Raw genomic sequence first — 25,061 nt, forward strand, 5'->3', positions numbered from 1 at the left:
TTTGTGTCATTGATTAACAATGTTGTGTCTGATGATGGAGCAAGTTAATCCCAGATAAGGGATTAGAGGTTCCTCTTGACACCTCCAGACCTGGGAGTTTATATAAAGATGATTTCTCAGTGTCAAACTTTCCTTTACAGGGGTCATACGCAACAACAAGGTGAGACGCTTTGCTTTATAGTCAATGTTAAATACTCCTGATAAGTAACCCATTTGTGCTAATGCCATGTCTTTTATTATCTATTATGAACTAATTCTGGGCTTTTAATATTTTATTTTGCAGACGCTTTTATCCAAAGCGATGTACATCTGAGAGTAGATACAGCAGGAGGTAGGTGGACAGGCAGGTAGCGCTAAGGACTTTTCCTAAAGTTCTTCACTGACCAAAATTTGAACAACCAATCTTCTGTGTCAAAGTCAGGGTGTTAGTCACTGACCTATCCAGCTGCTTTTTATCTGATGCCATTTAATGCTTACATTAATTTAAAAGTGTTGCCAAGTCAGGAGTCACTAAATGTTTCACTGATCCTTCTATTTTTCTTCCAGTGAAGCTCGATTAGCAACACTTTGGGGAAGCATAAACAGCATCGAAATGTGAGTCACGATGACAGACATACAGACAAACTTGCAAATAGCACAAAAGCTGAGACAGAAACAGATGAGCAGAGTGGCAGACCGACAAACAGATGAGCGTGGGGCAGCGAGATTAGACGATAGCATTTCTGCACACACACACAAAACTCTAACACAGTATATTCAGATTTTTTTTCAGCAGCAATCTATGGACGCTGTCTCACACTCTCCCACATACAGAGAGACGTACATATGCTAACAGGGCCTCTTCTTGCACATCAGAACCTGCAGGAGGATGCCACACAGAATGAGAATGATGCAGTGACAGTAATTACTGTAATTTCGGCTGCTGTAATTACTTCCATCCTCTTTGCTTTTAAGAGACACATTAGTACTCCCTCCTCCGTTGGAGTCCCCAAAATATGGCAAAGTGGCTGACATGAAAGGGGGGGAAAACGGTCTCTTTAAGTCGAGAGCGTGGAAAACTTTGAAGGCTCTATAGACGGTGGAGAGTCCCTTAAAGAGCCGACGTGCAGCTGTAGGAAATGGAGAAAAAGCTACACGGATGCTGATGTTTTCTTGCTGGTTCTGACGAGACGTTCATTTGTTGGTTGGGCGACAGGATGCCTGCCTTCAGCGTGTGATCTGACCTCTGAATCAAGAATAGCTGTCATTTCCAAACAATGTGGCTGCTTGTCTGTTGATCTCCCCGTGAAAGACGCGCTCATATACAGAAATACTCCCCTTTGGCTGCTTTTTCACTGCTGCAGGTGGCTGATAAACATATTCACTCTCAGATGTGTTCCCTCTACAGTGGTGTCATCCTGTGAATTTAATTACTTGCATATCTCCCCCACAGCATTCAAAGCACCATGTCCTCTCGATCTATAACTATAGTGTCCTCTGGACGGAGCACGGGGCCGGACTACAGCGGTAACTTACTAGTTTCAGCTCCCATCGTTCAGTTTTTATGCCTTTGAAATGCCTCAAAGGTGATCTTCGCCATCTGAATGGGCATTGTTGTTCTCTGTTATCAGGGAGGAGGATGGACGCTCCCCAGCTCTCCTCGCAGCCCAAACTCCCACTGGAGGAGGACAGGGAGTCTGGCATCGGCTCCACCCTTGACCTCAGCAGAAACTCTGAAAGCTGCAGCCAACATACCAATCACAGCTTCAATAGGCCTTCACTAAACCGGGCAGACAGAGCCCCCAGAGAGAAAGGTACAAGAGAGGAATAAAGAGGAGATTCACACATTCATCTGATGGGTTGGCAGCGGGTCCGATCTCTTTGAAAAGGCAAAAATTACATGAGCTGAAGCCGCGCCACATGCTCATTAGATAAGGACATACTCAAAAGACACACAATGCCAGTGGTATCGTGTGGTCCGGTCCCGCTGTCACTCAGCAGTGCTTGGCTGCATATGGGTAATGTCGTACGTCAGATGGCTTTGCTCTCTACGTGGGAGAGCTTCCTGAGGCTATCTCTCTCATCCAGAAATCACACAATCAAACACAGAGCGGTGCAGTGTGCCACTTTTTTGTGTTATCAGCTATAAATTTAAAAAAACAACCAAAAAAACAGGTCAGCTTGGACTCTAGATTTGAGCCACATTGCAGGTGTAACCCTCTCTCTGGTTGTTGTTTTGAACAGACAGCTCTCCTCAGACCTCAGCCGCGAGCCCAAACAAGATCAAGCCGCTTCTTGTCAGTCTGTCCAAGATACCTCTCCTCTTCATCCTCCTCTTCCTCTTTGTTTGCTCCTTGGACACCCTGAGCTCTGCCTTCCAGTTAGCAGGGGGTAAGTACTATAACCCCACCCCCACCCCCCCCACCCCAGAGAGCTGATGGTGACTCAGCCGGTTGATGTTTGACAAATAAGTGACTCACCGAGGAACAGCTCATGGTGTCCTGGTGGGCCCTGCTGTATAATTTACTGCAGAGCTTCATGGGCTGACCTTTGTGGATTTGGGGGAGAAATAAGCGGTCTGAGTCTTGTTTAACATTGCTCTTGGCAACCTTGTCATTTCTCACACCAGTGTTTGTTGTGCCTGTTGCGTTTTCTGTGTATGTGGGCTGCATACTTAACCAGGCAAAGTGGCGGGGGATATTTTCCAGGACAACGCAGTGCTGTCTAACCCCGTGGCAGGCCTGGTGGTGGGCATCTTGGTTACTGTACTGGTTCAGAGCTCATCCACCTCCACCTCCATTGTAGTCAGTCTGGTGGCCTCCGGACGTGAGTAGGCACATAAAAGTGTGCGTAAATGTGTGAATGCAGACGTGTGAGTTGCTCTAAGTTTTAAATTAGGAGTCTGACATAGGAAGACATTATGGCTGCTCTCATTCCATCCTATGTTTATGTTGTGTGTGTGTGTGTGTGTGTGTGTGTGTGTGTGTGTGTGTGTGTGTGTGTGTGTGTGTGTGTGTGTGTGTGTGTGTGTGTGTGTGTGTGTTGACTGTACTCTGTGTGTCTCCGCAGGCTATCATTTTGCGCACACATTACAATAAACAGAAAAACATGAACAGAGCAATAAAAACAGAAAGTACTAAATTCCCATGGTGCATCTTTGGCAATAACACTAAATGAATTTTCAGTTTATAATAATGATAATAATAATAATAATAATAATAATAATAATGACAATAATATTCTCAATTTTCTGTGTCCAATAACATGCCAAACTCCCTGTGGAAGATCCAGTCAATGATGCTCCTTGATTTGCTAGACAGAATTAAACATGAAAATAGGAAATATTATTTATCTTAAATGCATAGATGCTGGTAGATGAATGGGTCATTCCAGGTGAACTGACCAGATATTCCTTGGGGGTGTTGCTGCACCTTTTTCAAATTAGTCCTAAATTTGCATGCCATTAGATAGTCACAAAAGTACTTTCTATGCAAAATTGTAGGCCTGTAGCTCAAATAGTTTCTGAGTTATGGGGGTCTGAAATTTTCAGAATTTGGGCTATAAAATGCCTCGCCAGCGTTTTTTTGCATCTTTAAGTGGTTATTTCTCAGCCTCTAGACATACCAGAGAGCTGTAAGTTGGTAAACAAGGCCTCTGCATGTAGCTAGTGCCCCACAAACATCCTCAGGTGTTTCCCTACACTCTGCAGGCCATGGGGGCTTGCTAAAAATGCTAAAAATTAAGAGATACCTACTCACGAGTGGAGTTTAGGACCTTAAAAGTACTAGAAATACTGCACAGAAGTGTTCTAACACCCCTGGGTTCCATTCTACACAAACTTGTGTGATAACTTAGCAAACTGGAGCTTTCTTGGTACCTCAGTTTGGAAAATATGAGCTCCCAAAGTTGGAACTCAAAAAGAACAAAACATACATAATACTACCACTGGAATGACTACTAATACTTGTATCCCAATTTAAAGTACTGAAAAGCAAAAAACTATTTTGACATTAACCATGCCATTTTGAGTAAGAATATCTCAGTAACTACAAATATAACCCTGCTGCTTTTTTGTACAGTGATAGAAGACAGATAGAACTGTCTTGTAGAAAAATTTGGGGTCTCTGGTACCTGTCCCACACTGAGATTTTTGCCACCAAAAATAGCCAATTAAAAATCTTGTCCAACTTTGGGAGCTCATATTTTCCAAACTGAGGTACCTAGAAAGCTCCAGTTTGCTAAGTTATCACACAAGTTTGTGTAGAATAGAACCCAGGGGTGTTAGAACACTTCTGTGCAGTATTTCTAGTACTTTTAAGGTCCCAAACCCCACTCATGAGTAGGTATCTCTTAATTTTTTAGCATTTTTAGCAAGCCCCCATGGCCTGCAGAGTGTAGGGAAACACCTGAGGATGTTTGTGGGGCACTAGCTACATGCAGAGGCCTTGTTTACCAACTCATAGCTCTCTGGTATTAGCCTAGCCGCGCGAGACAACTCACGGCAACGAACTTTCAATGAGTCACAAATGCACACTTTAATTTATTTTAAAAACGGCTAAATAATCTCCTAAAACGGTGGCATTATGATTTATTTATTTTTTTGCAAGCATTAACCAGATAGGAGTAAACAGAGGATTTGTTGGAGGCGGCTACTTTTGGATAATGCACTTTTGCTGTCACAGTGTGTGTGTGAGGCCACAATGGAAGTGTATGGCACATAATAAGCCATATCATGCTTTGCTGCACACAAAACCCATAATATTGTTCTGTTTATTTGAGACAGTAAGAAACACGCACTCACTGAATGGCCTGAAAGCCCCAATTTGAGACTGATAGTGGTTTGGTGGCAATCTGTAAAACCCAACCTTAGAATTACTGGAGTCTGGCAGCGTGGATTGGGATCAGAGGGGTAATCAAATCACACCTTTTCACACTGTGTACCCTCCCACCATCTCAGTCAGTCCAGCGTATTATTTCTCCTAAGACCAATATGCGGTAAAGTTACAGCTGTTCAGGCTCCACTGCGTAGGTCAGCCACCTCTCATCTCTGTAGTTATAAAGTGAATGACATCAGTATGCAGGAGATGCTTTCCTACTGCTTTTTATGAGAGCTAAGAAGAAGATTGTAGGTAATTATCAAAGCTAGAAAGAGATGCAAACACGTGGATGTTTGTCTCCCTGTTGTGTGTCCTGTAGGTCATTATCATTAAAACCATACTCAAGCATAACTTCTCTCCTCCACCTCTCGTCTCCATTAAAACTCATGTTGCATTCAAAATGTGAAAGGTCACAGGTAGTAATTATATGCGTGATGCATTACCATTCACACCAAAGGCAGACGTTTACCCATTTACAACAGCTTTGTTTTGTTTTTTAAAATTATGCTAAAACTGTCAGAAATGACTTTCATATACAGCCTTCTTTGTGGCCTCATCTTGCAGTGTTGGAGGTAAGGTCGGCCGTTCCGGTCATCATGGGGACCAATATTGGGACTTCAGTCACAAACACCATAGTGGCCATGATGCAAGCAGCAGAGAGAACCGAGTTTCAACGGTGAGTGAGAGGAAACGTGACGGAGGAGAGCAGGGAAGAAGAAATTGAAATGGAAAAGTGAAGAGGATAAGTGGGGAGATGGAGGAAAGAGGGATAAAAGTGCAGGAGAGAAAGCAGAGGAGTGTAAAGAGAAAGCATTAGCAGCTGTTTGCAGCCTCTTCGCTTCAGCCTCCATCTGAGTGTAATTTCTGAAACAGTCACAATAATGGCACCAATCCACACCGATCCCACATCACCAACCCTCCAGCATGAAAAGACACCGCACCAGACAGATGGTATGTTAGCTAATCTGTGTCTGGTAAAATGAATATAGTTTAGTAATCTTTCATAAAATACAGATACACACCGAGGGACAAAACTGAAATGCTCATTACGTCACACACACACATTTGAAAAAGTTGAGCGGCAAAAAGCAGATTAGCAAGCAATCAGTGTGAGTAGTTGATCATGCTGATGGCTGACCTTGGTTAACAGAAAATGATTGTGACCCACAACAGCGCCTTTGCTGGAGCGACAATCCACGACTGCTTCAACTGGCTGTCAGTTCTGGTCCTCTTACCTCTGGAGGTGGTGAGCGGCCTCATGGCCCGACTGTCCCACCTGCTGGTTTCCAGCTTCAAGCTCCAACCAGGGGAGGAAGCACCTGAGCTACTGAAGGTCATCACTGAGCCAGTAACCAAGCTCATCATTCAGGTAAGTCAACCAGTCGGTCATTTTTGTAATTTTCTGTTTGCTTAATCCCTTCCATAGACAACAACTGTCCAATCACAGCTTAGTACCTGAGACTACTGTAAAGTCTGTCAGTTTTGAGCTTGGAGGATGTCTTTTACACAGTTTTTAGTATCAAAAAACCCCACCAACAACACAAAAAAGTTCCCAAAACTGTTCATCTGCTTATCATCAGCTATAATCATTAGCATGCTCGACCTACTCGCTTACTGCCTACAGTAGTAATCGAGTGTTTCACAGTCGTTGCAAAAGCAGACAGTTTTCAGCAAGCAAATGTGTTCCCCAGTAAATATCGCCACTAATAAAAAACCTTCACCAACATCCTGGTTTGCCACAACTGGAAAATATGTTCCCCAGGGTTTTGCCAATACAATTTGCCTGTAGTGCTGAACCTCTAGCAACCTTCTAATAGCTAGATTTTTTTTGCCAACAATTACAGTCCTGGCAATAGTGGGTCCTGGCTGACAGTGAAACACAAACACAGCAAAGTCATGTTTTCATATGCAAATTAAAACTGTGACAAATCTGGCAGTGAGCGTCTAGTTAATATGGTGGATTGTTATGCAATGTTTGGTTGAATATTTACTGTTTGCTGCAAATTTGTGTTTGTGGCTTTTCTCTCAGAACTGATATATTTTGTGTGCAGTGATTTGCAAATATTGTCTCACAGCAAGGAAGTCCAAATATGTTAAATGGTGATTCTAAATTAGCCATATGTATGAATGATGGTTGCACAGAATTTGACTGAGGGATTCTCCAACCTCCTGTCATTCTGTGTATGTCTTTCCCAAAGTTAGCCATAAACCAAAATCGCTGTTTGTCAGAAACCTAATTTCTCTATACAGAAAGCCACTGAGCACATAATTCAGACCTGAGAATGTTTGTTTTTCATTTTCCATCGAGCATTTTCTCTTAATGTGTGGATGTCAATCCTGGATGCTGCAGTGTTGAACATCAACATGCTTTTTATAGTATATGTGCAAGTCCGCATCCACTTCTAATTTGTGCTGATGACACTGTTAAAAACACAGATTCAGATTTCCAGCATTTCCTATGTCACAAACCTCAGAAATCAGTTACTGCGAGGTAAGGCTTTCTGCATCATTGTACATTGTTTTTTGAACATGTATGAATGAATTTCCCCAATATTAACACTTGCTGTTGTGTAGCATAAAGTAGTTTTACAGTGTTTGAAAAGAGTTGCAGGTGAGCTGGTGTGCTCAAGTTGCAGCAAGTGGGGAGTAGTGACTGGCCGGAGAGGCTGCATAGATTCATGCATTCTACAGGAAGCAGCAGTGCAGAGTTACATCTAAGCCATTTTAAGGTCTTTTCGATGGAAGAAACATAATAGAATATTCAACTTGATCCACACAGATAAGTTTTAGGAGTTAAATCGACCAAAGTGACTTTAAGACTGTCATTTTAAAACCTTTCAGCTGGGAAGAGACTGTAAGAAAAGAAGCCGTAGATGACATTTTCATCAAACTCTTGTAGCTACAAATGATAAAAATCATTCGGTTGTGATTTCCTGTTAAAAATTAGTTTGAAATATGAGCTGTTATTTATTTTATTTTGTTTTGTTTTGCTTTATTGTTTCGCCTACAAAGAAATTTGAGTGGTAAATCTGCTGATATAATTGTGCAGTACCATGCAGGGCTGTAAAATGTGTCGTGTACAGCAGCGTTAAAAAGGCTGTGAGGCTAAGTGACTGGTCATTTTTCTTCCCTTGTGTCTTGGACTGAGACACTTCAAGAGGGCTCTCACTTGCTGTGATGGAAAATGAAGTCAGACCCTCTGCGCTGAGCGAAGACCTGAAAGCTTTTGTAATTCTTTAACCTTACAGAGAATGTTTCTCCTTTCACCCTCAGCTAGACAAGTGTGTGATCACAGGGATCGCCATGGGAGATGAGGACATGAGGAACAGGAGCCTGGTGAAGGAATGGTGCCAGACTGACCTCGTTATGGTAATGGCTCATCTCCACCGCTGTCTCCTGCACATGCAGACACATTGTGTCACACTCTGGCGCCAATTGGAGTCTGTAACTGCTGTCAATGAATGCTGCGCTGCTAATTTGTCTATTTGTCATAGTTGCTTCTGTCTTTCTTTCTCTCTCTCCAGTTTCCTGGTAATGTGAGCGCTGACAACTGTGGCCACACTCATGACTTGCCGTTGTCGTCTCGTGTCAAATGTGAGTTAAAACTCAGTCACATCTTTATTCCAACACCTATTGTGACTCAGGTCGATATTGAGTCTAGAATCTTTGTATATTTCTTGCAAGGATTTCATTTTGGACCTGATCGTGTTAGAGATGCAACAAAAGTGGGTGTTGGGGGATAAAGTTCTGATGATTGTGGATAAATATCTCTTTGTAGGTACACATTTGTTTGTGTCTACTGGGCTGTCGGACCTCACAGTGGGCCTTATTCTCCTGGCAGCATCCCTGGCTGTCCTCTGCACATGCCTGCTTCTTCTGGTCAAACTGCTCAACTCCCTTCTGAAAGGCCAAGTAGCAAAGGTCATCCATAAAGTTATCAACACAGGTAGGTGCCAATGAGCTGCTGGAGCCTTTTAGCTGTACAAAATTTACTCTGCAAGTGGGAAAACACACTAAGAAAACCTTAAAAGAAGTGTTTTGACATACTAGGAAACACACATTCATTTTCTTATAGGGAGTCAAGTGAGATGTCGTTTTTGTCTTTCAAATACGAAGCCACACTTATTCAGTTAGCTTAGCGTAAAGACTGGAGGCAGTGTGAAACAGCTGCCTCATCTAAAGATAACAAAACCATTAGCACAATATTTTCAGGAGGTTATGTGTGATTCATGGAAGTCACTGCACTTTTCTCAGACATAGTGCCATTGGAACCCATTTTAGAAGGTTATGTTTAAAGTACAGAATTAACTGGCTCAGTATGAAGTGTAATTTAGTGAGCTGTAGAGGTGATCGTAGGTGGATGAGGTTGCCTTTGTACAGACCTAAGCCGCTTCTTCATTCTATAATCAACAGACAAATGACAGGGGAATTGCTCTTCTTATTTAACCCTCTAAACCATCTGAACTCCACAGGCCAGCAGTGGGTTTAACAGCATGTTACATAATTTTTTTTTTTGAATTACACCATTTATCAGAACCAGAAAAAGTAAAATTTTTGGATTTACAGCTTCCAGTAGACTGTGAACACAGTATTGTGTGTGAGGTGTTGTCCTCTCAGAGAAACTAACCTTATATAAGTTATGATATTTTATTAATATCACTTTAACATTACATTCCCTTACATTAATGCACAGCTATTGCAATACGATTATTATTATTATTGCCCTTTATACATCTAATTTCATACAAATCACATTTACACCAAATACCGTGTAAATCTCCACATTCTCAAATGAATAATTTGCAGTTTCCTAAACACTGTAAATACCATTACCTTTTATTGTCTGCTCTCCTCCACATACTGTCTGTTGACTTAGGAATTTGTTATACTACACAAATACATTGTTAAGTTCTCTGCACTTCCAGTCATTTTCCATAGGAGAGCAGCATTTTATTTATTTACCTCTGGCATTCAGGAATTTTTAATCTCAGTAAGATTGATTTTTTTTTTTTAAATAAATAATTAAAGATGTAAGAAAACTCTTCTGTGGGTTTTTATTAAATTAAATGAATTGTGTAGAAAATATTTTTTATCCAGCCAGGTCATGTGTAATTTCTGTCTCTACTGTGCATCCCAACAGACCTGCCATATCCATTTGGGTGGCTGGCAGGATACATTGCCATGTTTGTGGGTGCTGGGGTGACATTTGTGGTCCAGAGTAGCTCTGTCTTTACCTCTGCCATAACCCCTCTAATAGGTGAGTGACATGAGATTGTTCCTGTGAGCAAAACTTGAAATGTAGAAGTTTTCACTGCACCCTGTCAAATTTTCTGATTCTGACATAAAATGAGCTAGGACAAAGAAAAGAATTTAACTTGAAGGGAAAATTAAATGAGTAAGAATGAAAATGTGGGGATGATAACAACAATGTGTAAATGAAGTTCATATTCCTTGCATTATAAATGAGAAATATGTGACTTGCGAGGAAAGTACTAAATTGTCTGGATATGCAGAAGTATGCTAATAAACCCAGTGAGAGGTCTACAGAGCATCCATCCAACATTTGAAAAGTAAAGGGACAGATGCTGAAAATTAAAGGTTAATGAATAGTCACACATTATCCATTCCAATAAGCTAAAGAACATTATCAACACTTCTTGGACACCATGTGATTGTATTCTGCAACTCTGTCCAAGCAGAAAGAACAAACTTTAAGATTCAGCGGAAACATGCAAATTGAATTTGTATTGCTTGACAAGAATATGGAGCAATGTCACATGTAAAGTCCCAAAAGGACATGGGGAAACACTCAAGTAATATACTGTACAACTGTATGGCAAATTTACAGCTGCTGGAGAAAAATGCCATTAACTATAGCCATCCAATAAGTGTTCTTTGTTTAGACAAATGAAAGGAAAGCATGGAGAAAAAACACAGTTCATGTCCCAAAGCGTAGAACTTCATCTGATAAATATGGTTGTGCTTCTCTTTGGGCCTAAACATTCATGGCTACAAGAGCAGCTACAACTCTGGTATTTATGGATCACTGTGGACTGAAGCAGCAGACACAGGTCACCAGTTTATCACAGGGCTACATATAGAGACAAACAATCACACTCACATTCACACCTACAGACAATTTAGAATCACCAATTAACCTCAACATGTTTTTGGACTGTGGGAGGAAGCCAGAGTACCCGGAAAAAACCCACACATGCACAGGGAGAACATGCAAACCAGGGATCTTCTAGCTGCAAGGCGACTGTGCTAATCTGTGCAGTCTGTAGGCATTAAAATGAAAGGGATAAAACCAAGTGAACAAAAAACCAACAAATATGTGAAACGAAACATGATATCCACAATGCAAAGGAAGAAAAACAAGCAGAGCAAACTGAACTATTAACAACAAGATAAAATAACAACAAAACCAGTAAAGAGACGGACCTATGATAGAAACAAAAGCTGTCAGTAATGCTTTAAAAGAAGACACTGATGTTAGTCTGAGAGCCTGAGATGACACAAACTTATGATTTTGTTTGACTTCTGTCCAATTACTTTTGAATCCCCCATTTTCGCACAGTACAGATAAAAGGGCAATATCTTACTCACAGGCCTTTTTTTTTGTTTTGGGAACTGGCTGAGCTGAGATTTGACACTGTAATTTAGTATTTATTGTTCTATTTCAAACCGAATGTGCTAAAGCATGAAGCCTGGAGAAAACAAAATGTGTGTAGCTGTCTAAACTTTTATGGTCAGCTGTTGTAATTCTATAAACACAACTATGTATATCAAAAAAGTCACAAAGAGACATAAATATGACTGAAAACAGCTAAAATATTGTAGACAGCAATCAGACAAAGGATAACTTTCTAAAAAGAAAATTCATGAGTTTGAGTTGAGAGAGAATCAGAAGAGCCTGTCACCAATCTGTACTCTCTCAGTTTATCAACAAAAAAAGCTTCCCTTCAGTCCAATTGCTTCTTCTTCACTTTTGCAAACACCACACTCACTTCTAACCACCCATCTGGACTTTGCTGCTCACTTTAGTTTGTTTTCTCCAGTTTGTTTTGGGTGATCTTGGGGAAAGTGCTGTGTAAAGTCCTGGAGTGATTCCAGCATCTTCCCAGTTTGAAGGTTGGACTTGTATAGCTCATCCTACAGTGCTTTTCTTTCATTAGATGCACGCCTTAGGGGAGATAGTCCCCTGTAATGTCTTATTAAAGTGGATCCTGACTGTGCCAAGAATCAACTTTCATCCTTGAGTGGCTCAGCCCTGTAGAGGTGGTGTTGCTTCAGTTGTGTTACTTGCCTGGACTCTGCTTCTGGCATTTGAACTTTGAATCCACTGTGCATCAATGCTTGAATGACTTAATTTAATGTTCATGTGCTTACTTTGGTTTTAAAGTTGTTACAGTGAGGCACACAGAGACTGACAGAGAGGCAGTGAGTGGACAGAGAGTACAGCTGAAAACAGCACGGAGTCAATCAAACATGACAGAATTTCCACTGTCATCTAGCAGCTCATAAACTGGGCTGCTGTTTTCAAGGCCCATGGTTTCTGTACTAGATATAAATTCAAACACCACTGCTGTGGCAATAAAGTACATGGTCCCAAGATTTACTGTATTGCTTTAGTCATTTAATAACTAACTAATATCCTTGTGTTCTCATAGTAATCAGAAATTTTCTCATTTGAGAGCTAGAATGGGCCAAATAAGGACATAAGAATGATTATCTCTACTGACTGAGTCTCGTAAAGTTTGTAAGAACATGCTGCATAACCGGCACTGCAAACCTCTGGCTGAAGGAAGCATGTAAAATCGGTGATGACTGAGTCATCAGCCTGCAACATAGTGATAAATGAGAGATTGGAGTAATTTCTCATTTTAAACAGAGGTAATGAACCAGCTGAAATTTGAGCTCAGAGGCAAGAGACTGATTCCTAATCCAAAGATAGATTTATTTTAGAATCAACTCTCACTGTTGCCGTGTCATGCATTTAAATCACAGCAGCAAAAACAAACCGAAAAGAATCATTTTCACAAGAGTGCATTACATTCAACTACATCATAGCAGTATTGTCCCACTTTTGGTTGTCAGTTGGAGCCAGTTATTATACACACGTGGACAAAATTGTTGGTACCCCTCAGTTAAAGAAGGAAAAACCCACAATTCTCACTGAAATCACTTGAAACTCACAAAAGTAACAATAAATAAAAATTTATTGAAAATTAAATAATCAAAAACAGCCATTACTTTTGAATTGTTGATTAACATAATTATTTAAAAAAACAAACTAATGAAACAGGCCTGGACAAAAATGATGGTACCTCTATAAAAGATTGAAAACTATTTGACCAGAGTGACATGATTAACTCAGGTGTGTCATTTAATTGACATCACAGGTGTTTCCAAACTCATAATCAGTCAGTCTGCCTATTTAAAGGGAGACAAGTAGTCACCCTGCTGTTTGGTGAAAAGGTGTGTACCACACTGAACATGGACAACAGAAAGTGAAGGAGAGAATTGTCCCAGGACATCCGAAAAAAAATTATAGACAAACATCTTAAAGGTAAAGGCTATAAGACCATCTCTAAACAGCTTGAAGTTCCTGTGACAACAGTGGCTCATATTATTCAGAAGTTCAAGACCCACGGGACAGTAGCCAACCTCCCTGGACGTGGCCGCAAGAGGAAAATTGATGACAAATTGAAGAGACGGATCGTTGGAATTGTATCCAAAGAGCCCAGAGCAACCTCCAAAGAAATTAAAGGTGAACTCCAAGGCCAAGGTACATCAGTGTCAGATCGCACCATTCCTCGTTGTTTGAGCCAAAGTGGACTTCATGGGAGACGACCAAGGAGGACACCACTGCTGAAAAAAACTCATAAAAAAGCGAGACTGGAATTTGCAAAAATGCATGTTGACAAGCCACAAAGCTTCTGGGAGAATGTCCTTTGGACAGATGAGACCAAACTGGAGCTTTTTGGTAAGGCACATCAACTCTATGTTCATAGACTCAAAAACCAAGCATACGAAGAAAAGAACACTGTCCCTACGGTGAAACATGGAGGAGGCTCAGTAATGTTTTGGGGCTGCTTTGCTGCATCTGGCACAGGGTGTCTTGAAAGTGTGCAAGGTACGATGAAATCTGAAGACTATCAAGGCATTCTGGAGAGAAATGTGCTGCCTAGTGTCAGAAAGCTTGGTCTCAGTCGCAGGTCATGGGTCTTCCAACAGGACAACGATCCAAAACACACAGCCAAAAACACCCAAGAATGGCTGAGAGAAAAGCGTTGGACTATTCTAAAGTGGCCTTCTATGAGCCCAGATCTGAATCCCATTGAACATATGTGGAAGGAGCTGAAACATGCCATTTGGAGAAGACACCCATCAAACCTGAGACAACTGGAGCTGTTTGCTCATGAGGAGTGGGCCAAAATACCTGTTGACAGCTGCAGAACGCTCATTGACAAATACAGAAATCGTTTAATTGCAGTGATTGCCTCAAAAGGTTGTGCAACAAAATATTAAGTTATGGGTACCATCATTTTTGTCCAGCCCTATTTCATTAGTTTGTTTTTTTAAATAATTATGTTAATCAACAATTCAAAAGTGATGGCTGATTTTGATTATTTAATTTTCAATAAATTTTTATTTATTGTTACTTTTGTGAGTTTCAAGTGATTTAAGTGAGAATTGTGGGTTTTTCCTTCTTTAACTGAGGGGTACCAACAATTTTGGCCACGTGTGTACATTCAAAATCTGTAAAACTACCATTTTAGCCTCTATCATTCCAGTGTTGCTTTTAATAATATTTGCTTTTGTTCATTTCAAACACCCAGTGCCAATGATTTTGTGTTTTATTTATCTGTGATGTCATTTTAGAAAATCATTCAGACAGTATGAGCAATTCTTAGAAAAATGTGCTCATCACATTGGGTTCATTGAGGCGTTGTAATCCTGTTTGTTTTGCTTGTAACTGCAGTGACATTTTAAAATAATGTTCTATTGTGACACTTTTCATCATGAGAGTTGCTTGTAATGCACTTAATACAAAGTGTTACATTTGTAAACTATTTATTGACTTTGTTCTCAAGAGATTCAAAGCAGTCTGGGGCCTTTCCCAGATGACACCAGAACCTTATGCAAACAGACATGCGACTTTACACTGTTTGGATGGTAGAAGGAAGCCAGAGAACCCAGAGGTACTGAGAGAACATGCAAACTCCACAGAGAAACCTTCCAGATGACCACCAACCCATAACCCTCTTACTGTGAAGAGACAAAGTTTACCTCTGTGGCACCCTCATAATGCAAATATTTTAACAAGACGAACCCAGGAGCTGTTGTATTTCTTCGTGCAGCATCATTGTTACCATCACGACTCTTGTTTCTCTCATCTGCACCAGGCATTGGAGTCATCAGTCTGGAGCGGGCCTATCCTCTCACCCTCGGGTCCAACATTGGTACCACTGCCACAGCTCTACTGGCAGCTCTCGCCAGCCCTGGGAACAAACTAGCAACTGCCATACAGGTAGGTTGATGTTTTATAGTCATTACAACAGACATTTGAAAACTACAGGACCGAATAAAGGACAGTAGAGTCAACACCATCACCCTCCTTTTTGATGGCAAAATAGTCAATTTTTCACTGATAAACCTCTCTGAGAAACATATGGACAGAAAAAAAAAATGGACATGGTTACTAAACATTATGTGCAGTTGATAGATAATGTGTATGACACAAAATACATTCTGTGGATATTTATTTGCATCCACTTGTGCATGAATATGTAAGCAGGAACTCAGTGACTCCAGGAAACAATGTTGTCTTTTAGTTCTCTTCAGAAAAGAAAACAGTGGTTTACATTTATGGTATGAATGTTGCATACAGTAAAAAAAAAAAATGCTTGTAGACTTTTTCTGATGATGACCATGAAGTCATGTGTTCAGCACTTCAGCACCTATATACTGTATCTCATTATGCTCTCTTTGTACATAGATTGCTTTGTGCCATCTCTTCTTCAATGTGTTTGGCATTCTGCTGTGGTATCCTCTTCCATTCATGCGCTTGCCAATAAGAATGGCTGGTGTCCTGGGTGAGCGCACTGCCAAGTACCGCTGGTTTGCAGTCCTGTACCTCCTGATCTGCTTCTTGCTCCTTCCGTCGTTGGTGCTGGGCCTGTCGCTGGCCGGCTGGCGGGTGATGGCCGGTGTCGGGGCTCCTTTCTTGAGTGTATCTATCTTCATTGCCATGATAAATGTGATGCAGGCACACAGCCCCCATCGCCTTCCCACCAAGCTCCAGAACTGGGACTTCCTGCCCAAATGGATGCGCTCTCTCAAACCGCTTGACCGCTTGATCACCAAGACGTCGGTCTGCTGCAGCTTCACATGCAACCAGGATCCTGGAGAAGAGGAAGAGCAGATAACAACAGAGACACCTTCTGTCAACACACAGAAAGAGTTTGCTGAGAGGAAGGTACACCTGGCTTATAACAACCCAGTTCTGGACTACCTGGATGAGAGCAGACCAGGTGTACCAGTTCTTAAATTAAAAGGTTTAGAGAGGTGTAACAGCACTCCACTGTAGTTGGACTGATAGCAAGATCTATTTCAAACTCCACTGTGTCAATATTGTCAAAGGAGTAGGATATAGATGAGTAGATTTGTAATTCTTTGGAAATAAACCCATTTCTGACTACTGGTTGACTGATAATCTCAAAAGATCTCTCAAAGCTGGGCTGATTATGATGAGCTTAGTACAAAATCTTAATTTAAAACACATCAACTGAGAATAAGCTCTGCAGACCAAACAGCCTCCTGCAGGCTGTGATTTACTGGTTACTCTGACTTTGCGTCTCTCACAGTCACTGAAACTCACATTGACACTCCATTCAGTAGATGTTCTGGAGTTATGAATCAATCTGACATAATACTCAATAGACACAGTAAATTTGTCAAGTTGTCATGGAAACATGGATGTTCAAATTTCCATTTTTATTGAGTCCATCAAGGTCATCTCCTCCATGTTGAAGTGGACAAAATGGACAAATTCCATCTCCTGATGACTATCATGTTGTATAATCAAAAACTCCTACGACCAAAACAGCAACTTCATACACTTTGAGGTTATTGTTCTGTCAACTGCTGTTTTTTTTAAAGCCAAAAATAGGACAATTCTGAAACTGTATTAAAGGTACAGTGTGGTCTTTTTGACCACATGTAGTGCTCGGGAAAAAATTGGTTTCTATTTGGTTTGTGCATCTGTAAGCATTAGGGAAGATCATAGACTGTATATTGACCCTTTGATGTGCAGTGTGGGTCAGGAGATACCCATTTTCCATTGGATTTAGATCACTTTTGACCCATTTTGTGCATCAAAGAGGTAAGAATGGATGTTACATTTGATGGTCTAAGAAGTACAACCAATGTAGAAGAGAATAAAAAATCCTTTTTAATGACCACAGTTCACAACTTCTCTATTTGCTAAAAACATCTGATTACAAAGAGGTCTATATAAAAAACAACCCAACTTCTCACTTGATTTGTTACACCAGTAGAGCTTTTCCTGAATACTTTATGGTTTCAACTGCTAATTTCAAGCCTCCTACAATACAGGATGGTGTTGATTTAGTAAATGATGGTTCCATTTAGAGTAAAATAGAAAATAAAGCAGGGCATCATTCAAGGTGTAACCACCTTGGGATTGGCAGATCACTATTGCAGCTACATGCTCAGTGTCCTGGAGAACACCAAGGTGGTGAGATCCCTATTCCAAAGTTGAGTTTAAAACAGCAATCTACAAATGAATAGGGGATGTCACAATGGTCATGTCCACCTTTGTACATAGTCTATGGGTGTGACTCACCTTCAGAGTTACACTATTTCAGTTATGGTCAGTTAGGTGAAAAAGCCAGAACAAGCTTCGCAACACACCAACAAATGCAGTGGAGAGAGAAATGATCATTCAGTAAGCAATGCATTAATGCATAAATGCATGATTCTTATAAAACAAACAGCTTTGCAAATGTTTTATGAGGATAGAAACGCATCCAACGCTTAACCATCACGGCTAAACACAGGACCCTTACTACTCTTTCCCTACAGGCAACTTAAAATACTTAGGCATAAAAATTTCACCTAAATTATCTGAATTAACTCACTTAAATTTTTTCCCATTACTGGATAACATCACCAATGACCTACAGCGCTGGAACAATCTCCCTATATCTCTTATGGGACGAATAGCTACTATCAAAATGAAAATCCTACCAAAAATAAATTACTTCTTTGCAATGATTCCATTCAAACCAACGTCCAATTGGTTCCAGTCGCTGGACTCGGCTATCACAAAATTTTACTGGAATAATAAAAAAGCAAAAATCAGTCTATCTACTCTTCAGAAAAGTAAAGCAGAAGGAGGTCTAGAAGCACCAAATTTTATGCATTATTATTTAGCTAACCAGCTACAATATCTTATTCTATGGACACAACCTACCGTAGATGCCAACTGTTGGCTAGAATTAGAACAGAAGGATTGCAATAGCATCAAACTTTCAGACATACTCTTTATTACAACATCCATCAAACGACATAACTGTTTTAAAAACCCAATGATTTCCTCCACCTTGACCGCTTGGTGGAAGGCATTAGAAATTGCAAACTCTAAATTGGAGCCCTGTAAGTTTTCTCCCATTTGGTACAACCCTGATTTTCAAGTTAACAATCAGCCGCTCCATTTAGCTGTTTGGGAGCAGAATGGAATCACACATCTCCACCACCTCTTCTCAGATAATACGTTCATGTCATATACAAACTTGCTTCAAAAATACAAAATAAAAAACGGGAATTTTTTACATTATCTTCAAGTTAAAAATATTATTAAGAAACGAATCCCAACACTTCAAAGCACGCTCCGGCCGCCGGCATTAGCTGAAGCAATCATAAAGCTTTCTCCGACAACAACTAAAACCCTCTCTAAAATATATAAGTTACTCTTAAGCACTGATACAATACATTTACCCATCTCTAAATGGGAGTCAGATCTATCTATATCTCCGGAACCAGACTTCTGGACTCAAATTTGCGATAATGCATTTAAAATGACAAAATACACAAACTTACAACTCATCCAATACAAAATCCTCCATAGAACACATATTACTCAATATATGATGAACAAAATGGGATTCTTCCGACTCCGACATCTGTCTCCAGTGCTCCCAGAACACTGCTGATACTTATTTTCATGCTCTATGGCTGTGCACCCCCGTAAAAAATTTCTGGACCAACGTCTCAGAAAAACTTTCCGCTATCTTAAACTGCAGGATTCCTCTATCTCCAAGTCTGTGTTTACTTGGCGACTTAACAACAACGGACCTACCACGCAAACAATCTCAATCCTTACTTGTAGCCCTCGCCATTGCCAAAAAAACAATCCTTGTTAACTGGAAAAATAAGCAATCTCTGAACATTAATCTCTGGTTGAACCTCCTAATAAATCACATTTCAATGGAGAAAATCTCTGCTTCAAATAAAAATCAGTTGTTAAATTTTATACAAACATGGTCACCGTATGTTAACTACCTTAACTTAAACCTGGTAACCTGACTCTGCCTGTTAGCGTAAACCACCACATCACCCCAATATATGTTGCTGCTTATGTATGTTGGCATTGTGTAACTAATGATTGTCTTCAGTTAGGAACCCAGTCGCTGTCAGCAGGATCGAGCGGGCCGTATCGACGACAACTTACAGTCAACAACTCCCCAGGATCCTCTGTCTATATGCATGAATGGCTAACTTGGTGTTACTGCATGCTTGGCTAATCTTCCAGGTGCTGTCCCCTGTGGCTCGATGTGGTTGGCCTTGTTCCCCGGGCGGCGCTCGGTTTGGGCGGGCGCCGGGTCGCCTCGGGGGCCGGGGGCCGGGGGTCGTGGGGGGCTGGTGGCGTCCTGCGGGGTGGCTGCTTCTGTGGGGGGGCATGGTGGGCGGTTCGGCTCGGTCGGGTGCCTGGTTTGGGCGCCCGCCGGGTCGCCATCTGCGACTAAAAATGTCGCGGGTGGCGGCCCGGCGGTCGTCTGGGTCTGGTGCCCGGTCGGGCTGGGTCGCCTGTCGTGTTCTCTTCATGGGGGTGGCCGCTTTGTGTGGTGTCGTTGGCCTCCCGTGGTTCCCTTGGCGCTTGTGGTGGCCTGGCGGCCGTCTGGATCGGGCGCTGCCCCCCGGGTCTCTGCTGGGTCGCAATGCGTCTCGGCCGTCTCCCGGTGCCCGCGGCGGGTGCTGTGCGGGGGTGTTGCCCAGGGGCTCGGGGCGGCGCTGTTCCGGCATGGCCTGTTGCTCTTCGGCTAGGGGTTGCGGTTCCGGCCTGGTGGGTCTCTGGGTGCCCCGTGGTACCCTCTCCTCTCCCCCTCCTCCTCCTTGCCTTTTTCCCCCCTCGCCTCCCTCCTCCCGTCTTCCTCCGCCTCCTTGTCCCCTCTCCCTCGCCCCCTCCCTCCTCCCTCCCCCTCGTCTTCCCGCTCTGCTGCCTGTCCTCTCCTTTCTTGTCGTCTCCTCCTCCCCCTCCTTCTCCTGCCTTCCGCCCTCCCCCTGGGGGGTGGGGCGGGGGATGGGTGTGGGATGGGAGGGCGGGTGTGGGATGGGGTAGGGGGGGTTGGGGGGCTGAGGGGGAGGAGGGTAGGGGGAGGGGGACCGGGTGCGGTGCGCGGGGGCGTTCTGGCCTGGCCTGCGCCGTCTGCCCGCTGGGGCGCCGGGGCTGGGGGGTGGGGTGGGGGTTGGGGATTGGGGTGGGGGGGTGTATGGGGGGCACTGGGCGCGCGCGCACCTCCCTCCGCCTGGCTGGGTGGGGCCCCGTTGATCGCTCCTCTTAAATCACTTCACAAGCTTCGCACAATACAACTTGTAAATATACACATAGGGCACACAACACATCCCTTAGGGGGGGTGGAGAGGTACTATTCCTACTCCACAATTCCCCTCCAATTTTAATGCACCACACTACCTGGGGGGTGGGTGGTTATGGGGTGGGACGTCATTAGACGGGATGGGCCCCAGTGCAGTGTTGTGCTGTGGCCCCCCCGTCTATGCCCCCACCCTGACACTTCTTCCCCCAATTTTAACGCACCACATACACATTCACATTTTGGGCTTGCGGTGAGGCTGAGTGGGGGTTTTGTTACCCTGTGCTCTGCCTCACCGACCCCCCAATCCTAAGACACCACACATACTTGTATATACACTTGGGTGGGTCACATTCACGGTGCAGGGCTAGTGTTCACCAGTTGGGGAACTGGTGAACTCAGTAACAGGGTAACTCACAATAGTTTTACTGGCGTGATCTCCGGGGCTTCTCCCTGCCAGGCCCGAGGGCCTGGGTTGTTGCGCCTCCCCTGGTGTTCCTTCCTCTCCCTCCCTCCCTCCTCCCCTCCCTCCCTCAGGGTCACGTCTCTCTGGGCGGCCGGAGGTGGGCTGGGCTCGTCTGCCCTTTCGGTGCCGTTGCCCGGTCCCTTGGTGCTGTTTTCCGGTGAGCGGGTGGCCTCCCGGATTTGGGTGTGGGAGGGGTGGCGTGGGTGGTGTGGGTGGTGTGGTTGGATGAGGTGGGGTGGGGTGGCTGGGCGAGGGGTGGGGGGTGGCTTGGTGGGGGGGCGGGGGTGGTGTTGGGGGTGGGTTGTGGGTGGGCGACATGGTGGGGGAGGGGGGGTGGCGTGGGTGGGTGGCGGGGGGTGGGACGGTGGGGGGGCGGGGGTTTGGGGTCTGGGGGGCGGGGGGGTCGGGTTGTGGGGGGGATGGGGGGAGGGCGGGTGGTCGTGGGGGAAGTGGGGCTGTGGGCCGGTGGGGCGCCGTGGGGGTCCGCTATGGCCCGTTCTGCTGCCCGGGCCTTGGGGTTCTGGCTGTGTCGGGGGGGGTCGCTCCGGGCTCCTGGGCTGGGTCTCCGCTTGGTGGCTCCTGCGGGGGGGCTGGGTCGACCTCCTTGGGCTGGAGGGGACAGCTCCCTCCTTTTGGTGGAGGTTTTCATGCATGCCAGACCCACCACACCAGCACCTACCAAAACTCAATAGAGTGTGTTCCTCCGGTTGCTGAGTCAGTGGAGGTTGCTGGGTTAGTGTCTGTGGATCTCACTCTGCTCTATCTATCCTTCTTGTGGCCTCCTGACATCTTCATGATTGATCCAGTTGGGACTTTGTCGTATTAGGTGTTTGTGAAGGGTTTTAGATTTGTAAATGGTTTTAAGGTGTGAATTAAAGAGTACAAACAAATAAAATGCACCTTTTCTCTTAGAACACTGTCTATGCCTCACCTTTCTGTCTGTCCTGTGTTTGTTTTATGTTTCACTTGGGTGTGCACAGCCCTCAATGGCATAATGTAGAAAACAGCTTGAAATAAACATGATAGGTTAATTTGCCATGAGGGCCGGTGATGGTCACAGTCACAAAGAAGAAAAAAAATTGCACATGAAGCTTAAGCAGTGGCACCATGAGTGGTTGGTGTCATTTTTGAGCGGACTTGCAGACAAAAAAAAAACAAAAAAAAACCCGCTAAACACAGTGTGTTGTGGTGAGAAACACTGAATGAAATCGCAAGTCTTGTATTTGAACTGTAAAACTCCACAGGGCAAATTTAACTTCCCAACAATATTGAATTTGTGCAAATCTATTAGTAAAACTATCTGAGTCCATTACTTTGTAAATGTGTATTTTTTTCCTAGAACAGCCATCATGTTTTCCCAGTTGGATGTAGGAAGGATTTATGTTAGTGGAAGCATAAAACAATGATAAACATTCATTCTCAATCCCCTCACGGGGAATCCATTTATTTTACCCTCTAGTGTTTGTAAAAAAAAAAACAAAAAAAAACAAGAAAGGTCAACCAGCAATGGTGAGTCCACAGTCCAATGAAACTCTAAGTGGATAAATGTTTATGTTAAAATACCATGTACTCACTGGTTACATAAGTGTTAGTGGGTGATTGAATACACATAGACACTACAAAGAATTCAAAGTATTATCACATTAGCTACTTGATGTTTCTACAGAGAAGAGTATGAATGTGTTACAGCCTGTGTGTGCATTGTAGTGTTTGTGTGCTTGTCCAAGGGGCTGAGTATGCACACTTGGGAGGTGTTGTTGAATGTGTGAATATGTGCTGCTGCACTGGAACAATTGATCATGCATTTAAGAAATGTTGACTCTCTGAAGTCTGTCGTAATGAGAGAATGAAGTCAGATCTACTTTTGAGGCGACAGACAAAGGAATGGCACACTCGAGAGCAATTTGCAATACGATGAAAGTACACGTGAAAAAATATCTGAACTGGTTATTGTGCTGGTAAACTTCCACCTTGATGTTCAGAACTGTCAAAAGGAGGCATCATTCATTCTTGTGTGTCCTACATGAAAGCACTTTTCAGTGGGAAGAGATAACCTTTTTGTAAGATCGTTCAAAGACCTTGCTACTCTGGAAACTTACGCTGCAAACACTTTTTGTTTCAACAAAAGCAGCTTCACCTCATCATGTTCCTCTGATCCTTTCATGGTCTTTAAAGTTTTGGTGTATTAAGTAAAATACAAAAGTCTCCAACATCCCTCATAACAGTACTGGACTGAGCTTGCATCATCTATTGCTGAGTCTAATTTGAACCTTGGAGGCATTCGAGAGCAGGAAGAGATGAGAGAGAAACTACCATGAATCCTGCGTACGCTCACAAAAATACGCCCAGTGTACAGCTCTATTCTGTTCTCTGAGTGAGGGAAGATGTGAGTGCTGCACTTGTGTGGGTGCAGTTTGGATCAGTGCTGCAGTCCAGCAGGGTGGGGTCACAGTCCTGCCAGGCTTTTTTTAGTGTCCAGGGATTCACAGCGAGGACCTGGAGCTGCCAGAGCTCTCTGCTGTCAACGTTAGTGCTCAGTGCTCGTCTCTACGATTTTTCTACTGCCTGACCGATACTGGATTTTGGGTCGATGCAGATACTGATATTTGGGGAGTCAAACATTCAGATATTGATTTACTGCTCAGTATTATATTTAAGTTTATGATTTGCTTCTTCAGAACTGCACTATGCTTCTTTGCTATTGTCCCATTCCTATTGTAATGTTTGTGGTCAAGTCGAATGACTGCATCAAATGGGCCTGGATAAAACTGTTAGAGAGGAGCCACTAAGAAAATTTGATTAACAAAGCTTTTCCCATCACTAAAACTGATTATTCAATTTGCTATATGTATACTTTGACCTTGCAGATGTAGTAATATTTTCTGAAAATCTATAATAAATACATAACAGAATCAAACGTGTTTCAAATATTCCATTGTAAAAAATTGTCATTGGAAACTGAGGACAGCCGGGATGCCCACATCTTGTATGGTTAATAATTAGAAGGGAAAATGGTGGGGTCCTTGTTTATTAACCAGCAATGTTATTTCACAAGTTAGTTGTCATCTTACCATGACGACACCACTTGAGTCTGCGCCACTGTTTGCTCTGCCGCGTGTTGGATTATAAAGGGGGCTTGCCCAAAAAATTATGTGTTGACACCATTTTCAAAATACACCTGGCATATTTTTCTTTAATATGTTCTTTAAAACAAACAAAGAACGACATAAATGCGAGCACTAATATGGCCTAATAATATCAGCTGACCAATATATCGGTTAGGCTCTAAATAGTAAAGTAAAAATAGCACGCCTGATAACAATGATCCACACATACACACACCATGACTTTTTTCTCTTCTGCTTTGTTTTTGTGACTACTATTTTTATTTCTCCCAGTCTTTTTGATCCTATTATATGCAATCTGTTACTTCCCACCTTATGCTCACTCTCACTTTTTATTTACAGACTATTGTGTTCCAGGTGGCATGAAGTTGTGCGCTTTCAAACACATGACAGAAAATCCTGCGGTCCCTGTATTCCTGTAGAGACGGAGCAGTAATTTATTTCTGCTATTAAAGCACAACTTGCTGTGTGTATAGTCACAGCGCATTCTTCAATAGCTAATTTCACAAATGCTTTCAACCTTTGAGCCCCTCAGATTTTGCTTTCAAAGCATTTTGCTTCACTGCCCATATGCTGATTCAGCAATAGTTTATCCACAGCCATTTCTTACTGTGCTAGAAGTTAAGTATTTCTTAGAAGAATTTCAATACACTAATCAAAATGATAGGGGTATTGTTAGTGAAACAACACAAGAGTTCCATCCATTATACAA

At 42.8% G+C, this 25,061-nt stretch overlaps 1 protein-coding gene across 1 annotated transcript; it reads left to right on the top strand.

Annotated features, from left to right (window-relative positions):
• The first annotated feature begins 1,131 nt into the window (after positions 1 to 1,131).
• Positions 1,132 to 16,563, top strand: slc34a1b (solute carrier family 34 member 1b). The gene is made up of 12 exons (XM_022189544.2): positions 1,132 to 1,506; positions 1,611 to 1,793; positions 2,224 to 2,370; positions 2,662 to 2,805; positions 5,421 to 5,532; positions 6,030 to 6,225; positions 8,130 to 8,225; positions 8,381 to 8,450; positions 8,635 to 8,802; positions 9,997 to 10,113; positions 15,269 to 15,393; positions 15,862 to 16,563. The coding sequence occupies exons 1-12, from the start codon at positions 1,446 to 1,448 to the stop codon at positions 16,450 to 16,452; spliced, it is 2,010 nt and encodes a 669-aa protein (XP_022045236.1). The 5' UTR covers positions 1,132 to 1,445; the 3' UTR covers positions 16,453 to 16,563.
• Positions 16,564 to 25,061: the final 8,498 nt, after the last annotated feature.

The sequence above is a fragment of the Acanthochromis polyacanthus genome, chromosome 10 (genome assembly GCF_021347895.1).
Source record: "Acanthochromis polyacanthus isolate Apoly-LR-REF ecotype Palm Island chromosome 10, KAUST_Apoly_ChrSc, whole genome shotgun sequence".
In the NCBI taxonomy this organism is placed as follows: domain Eukaryota; kingdom Metazoa; phylum Chordata; class Actinopteri; family Pomacentridae; genus Acanthochromis; species Acanthochromis polyacanthus.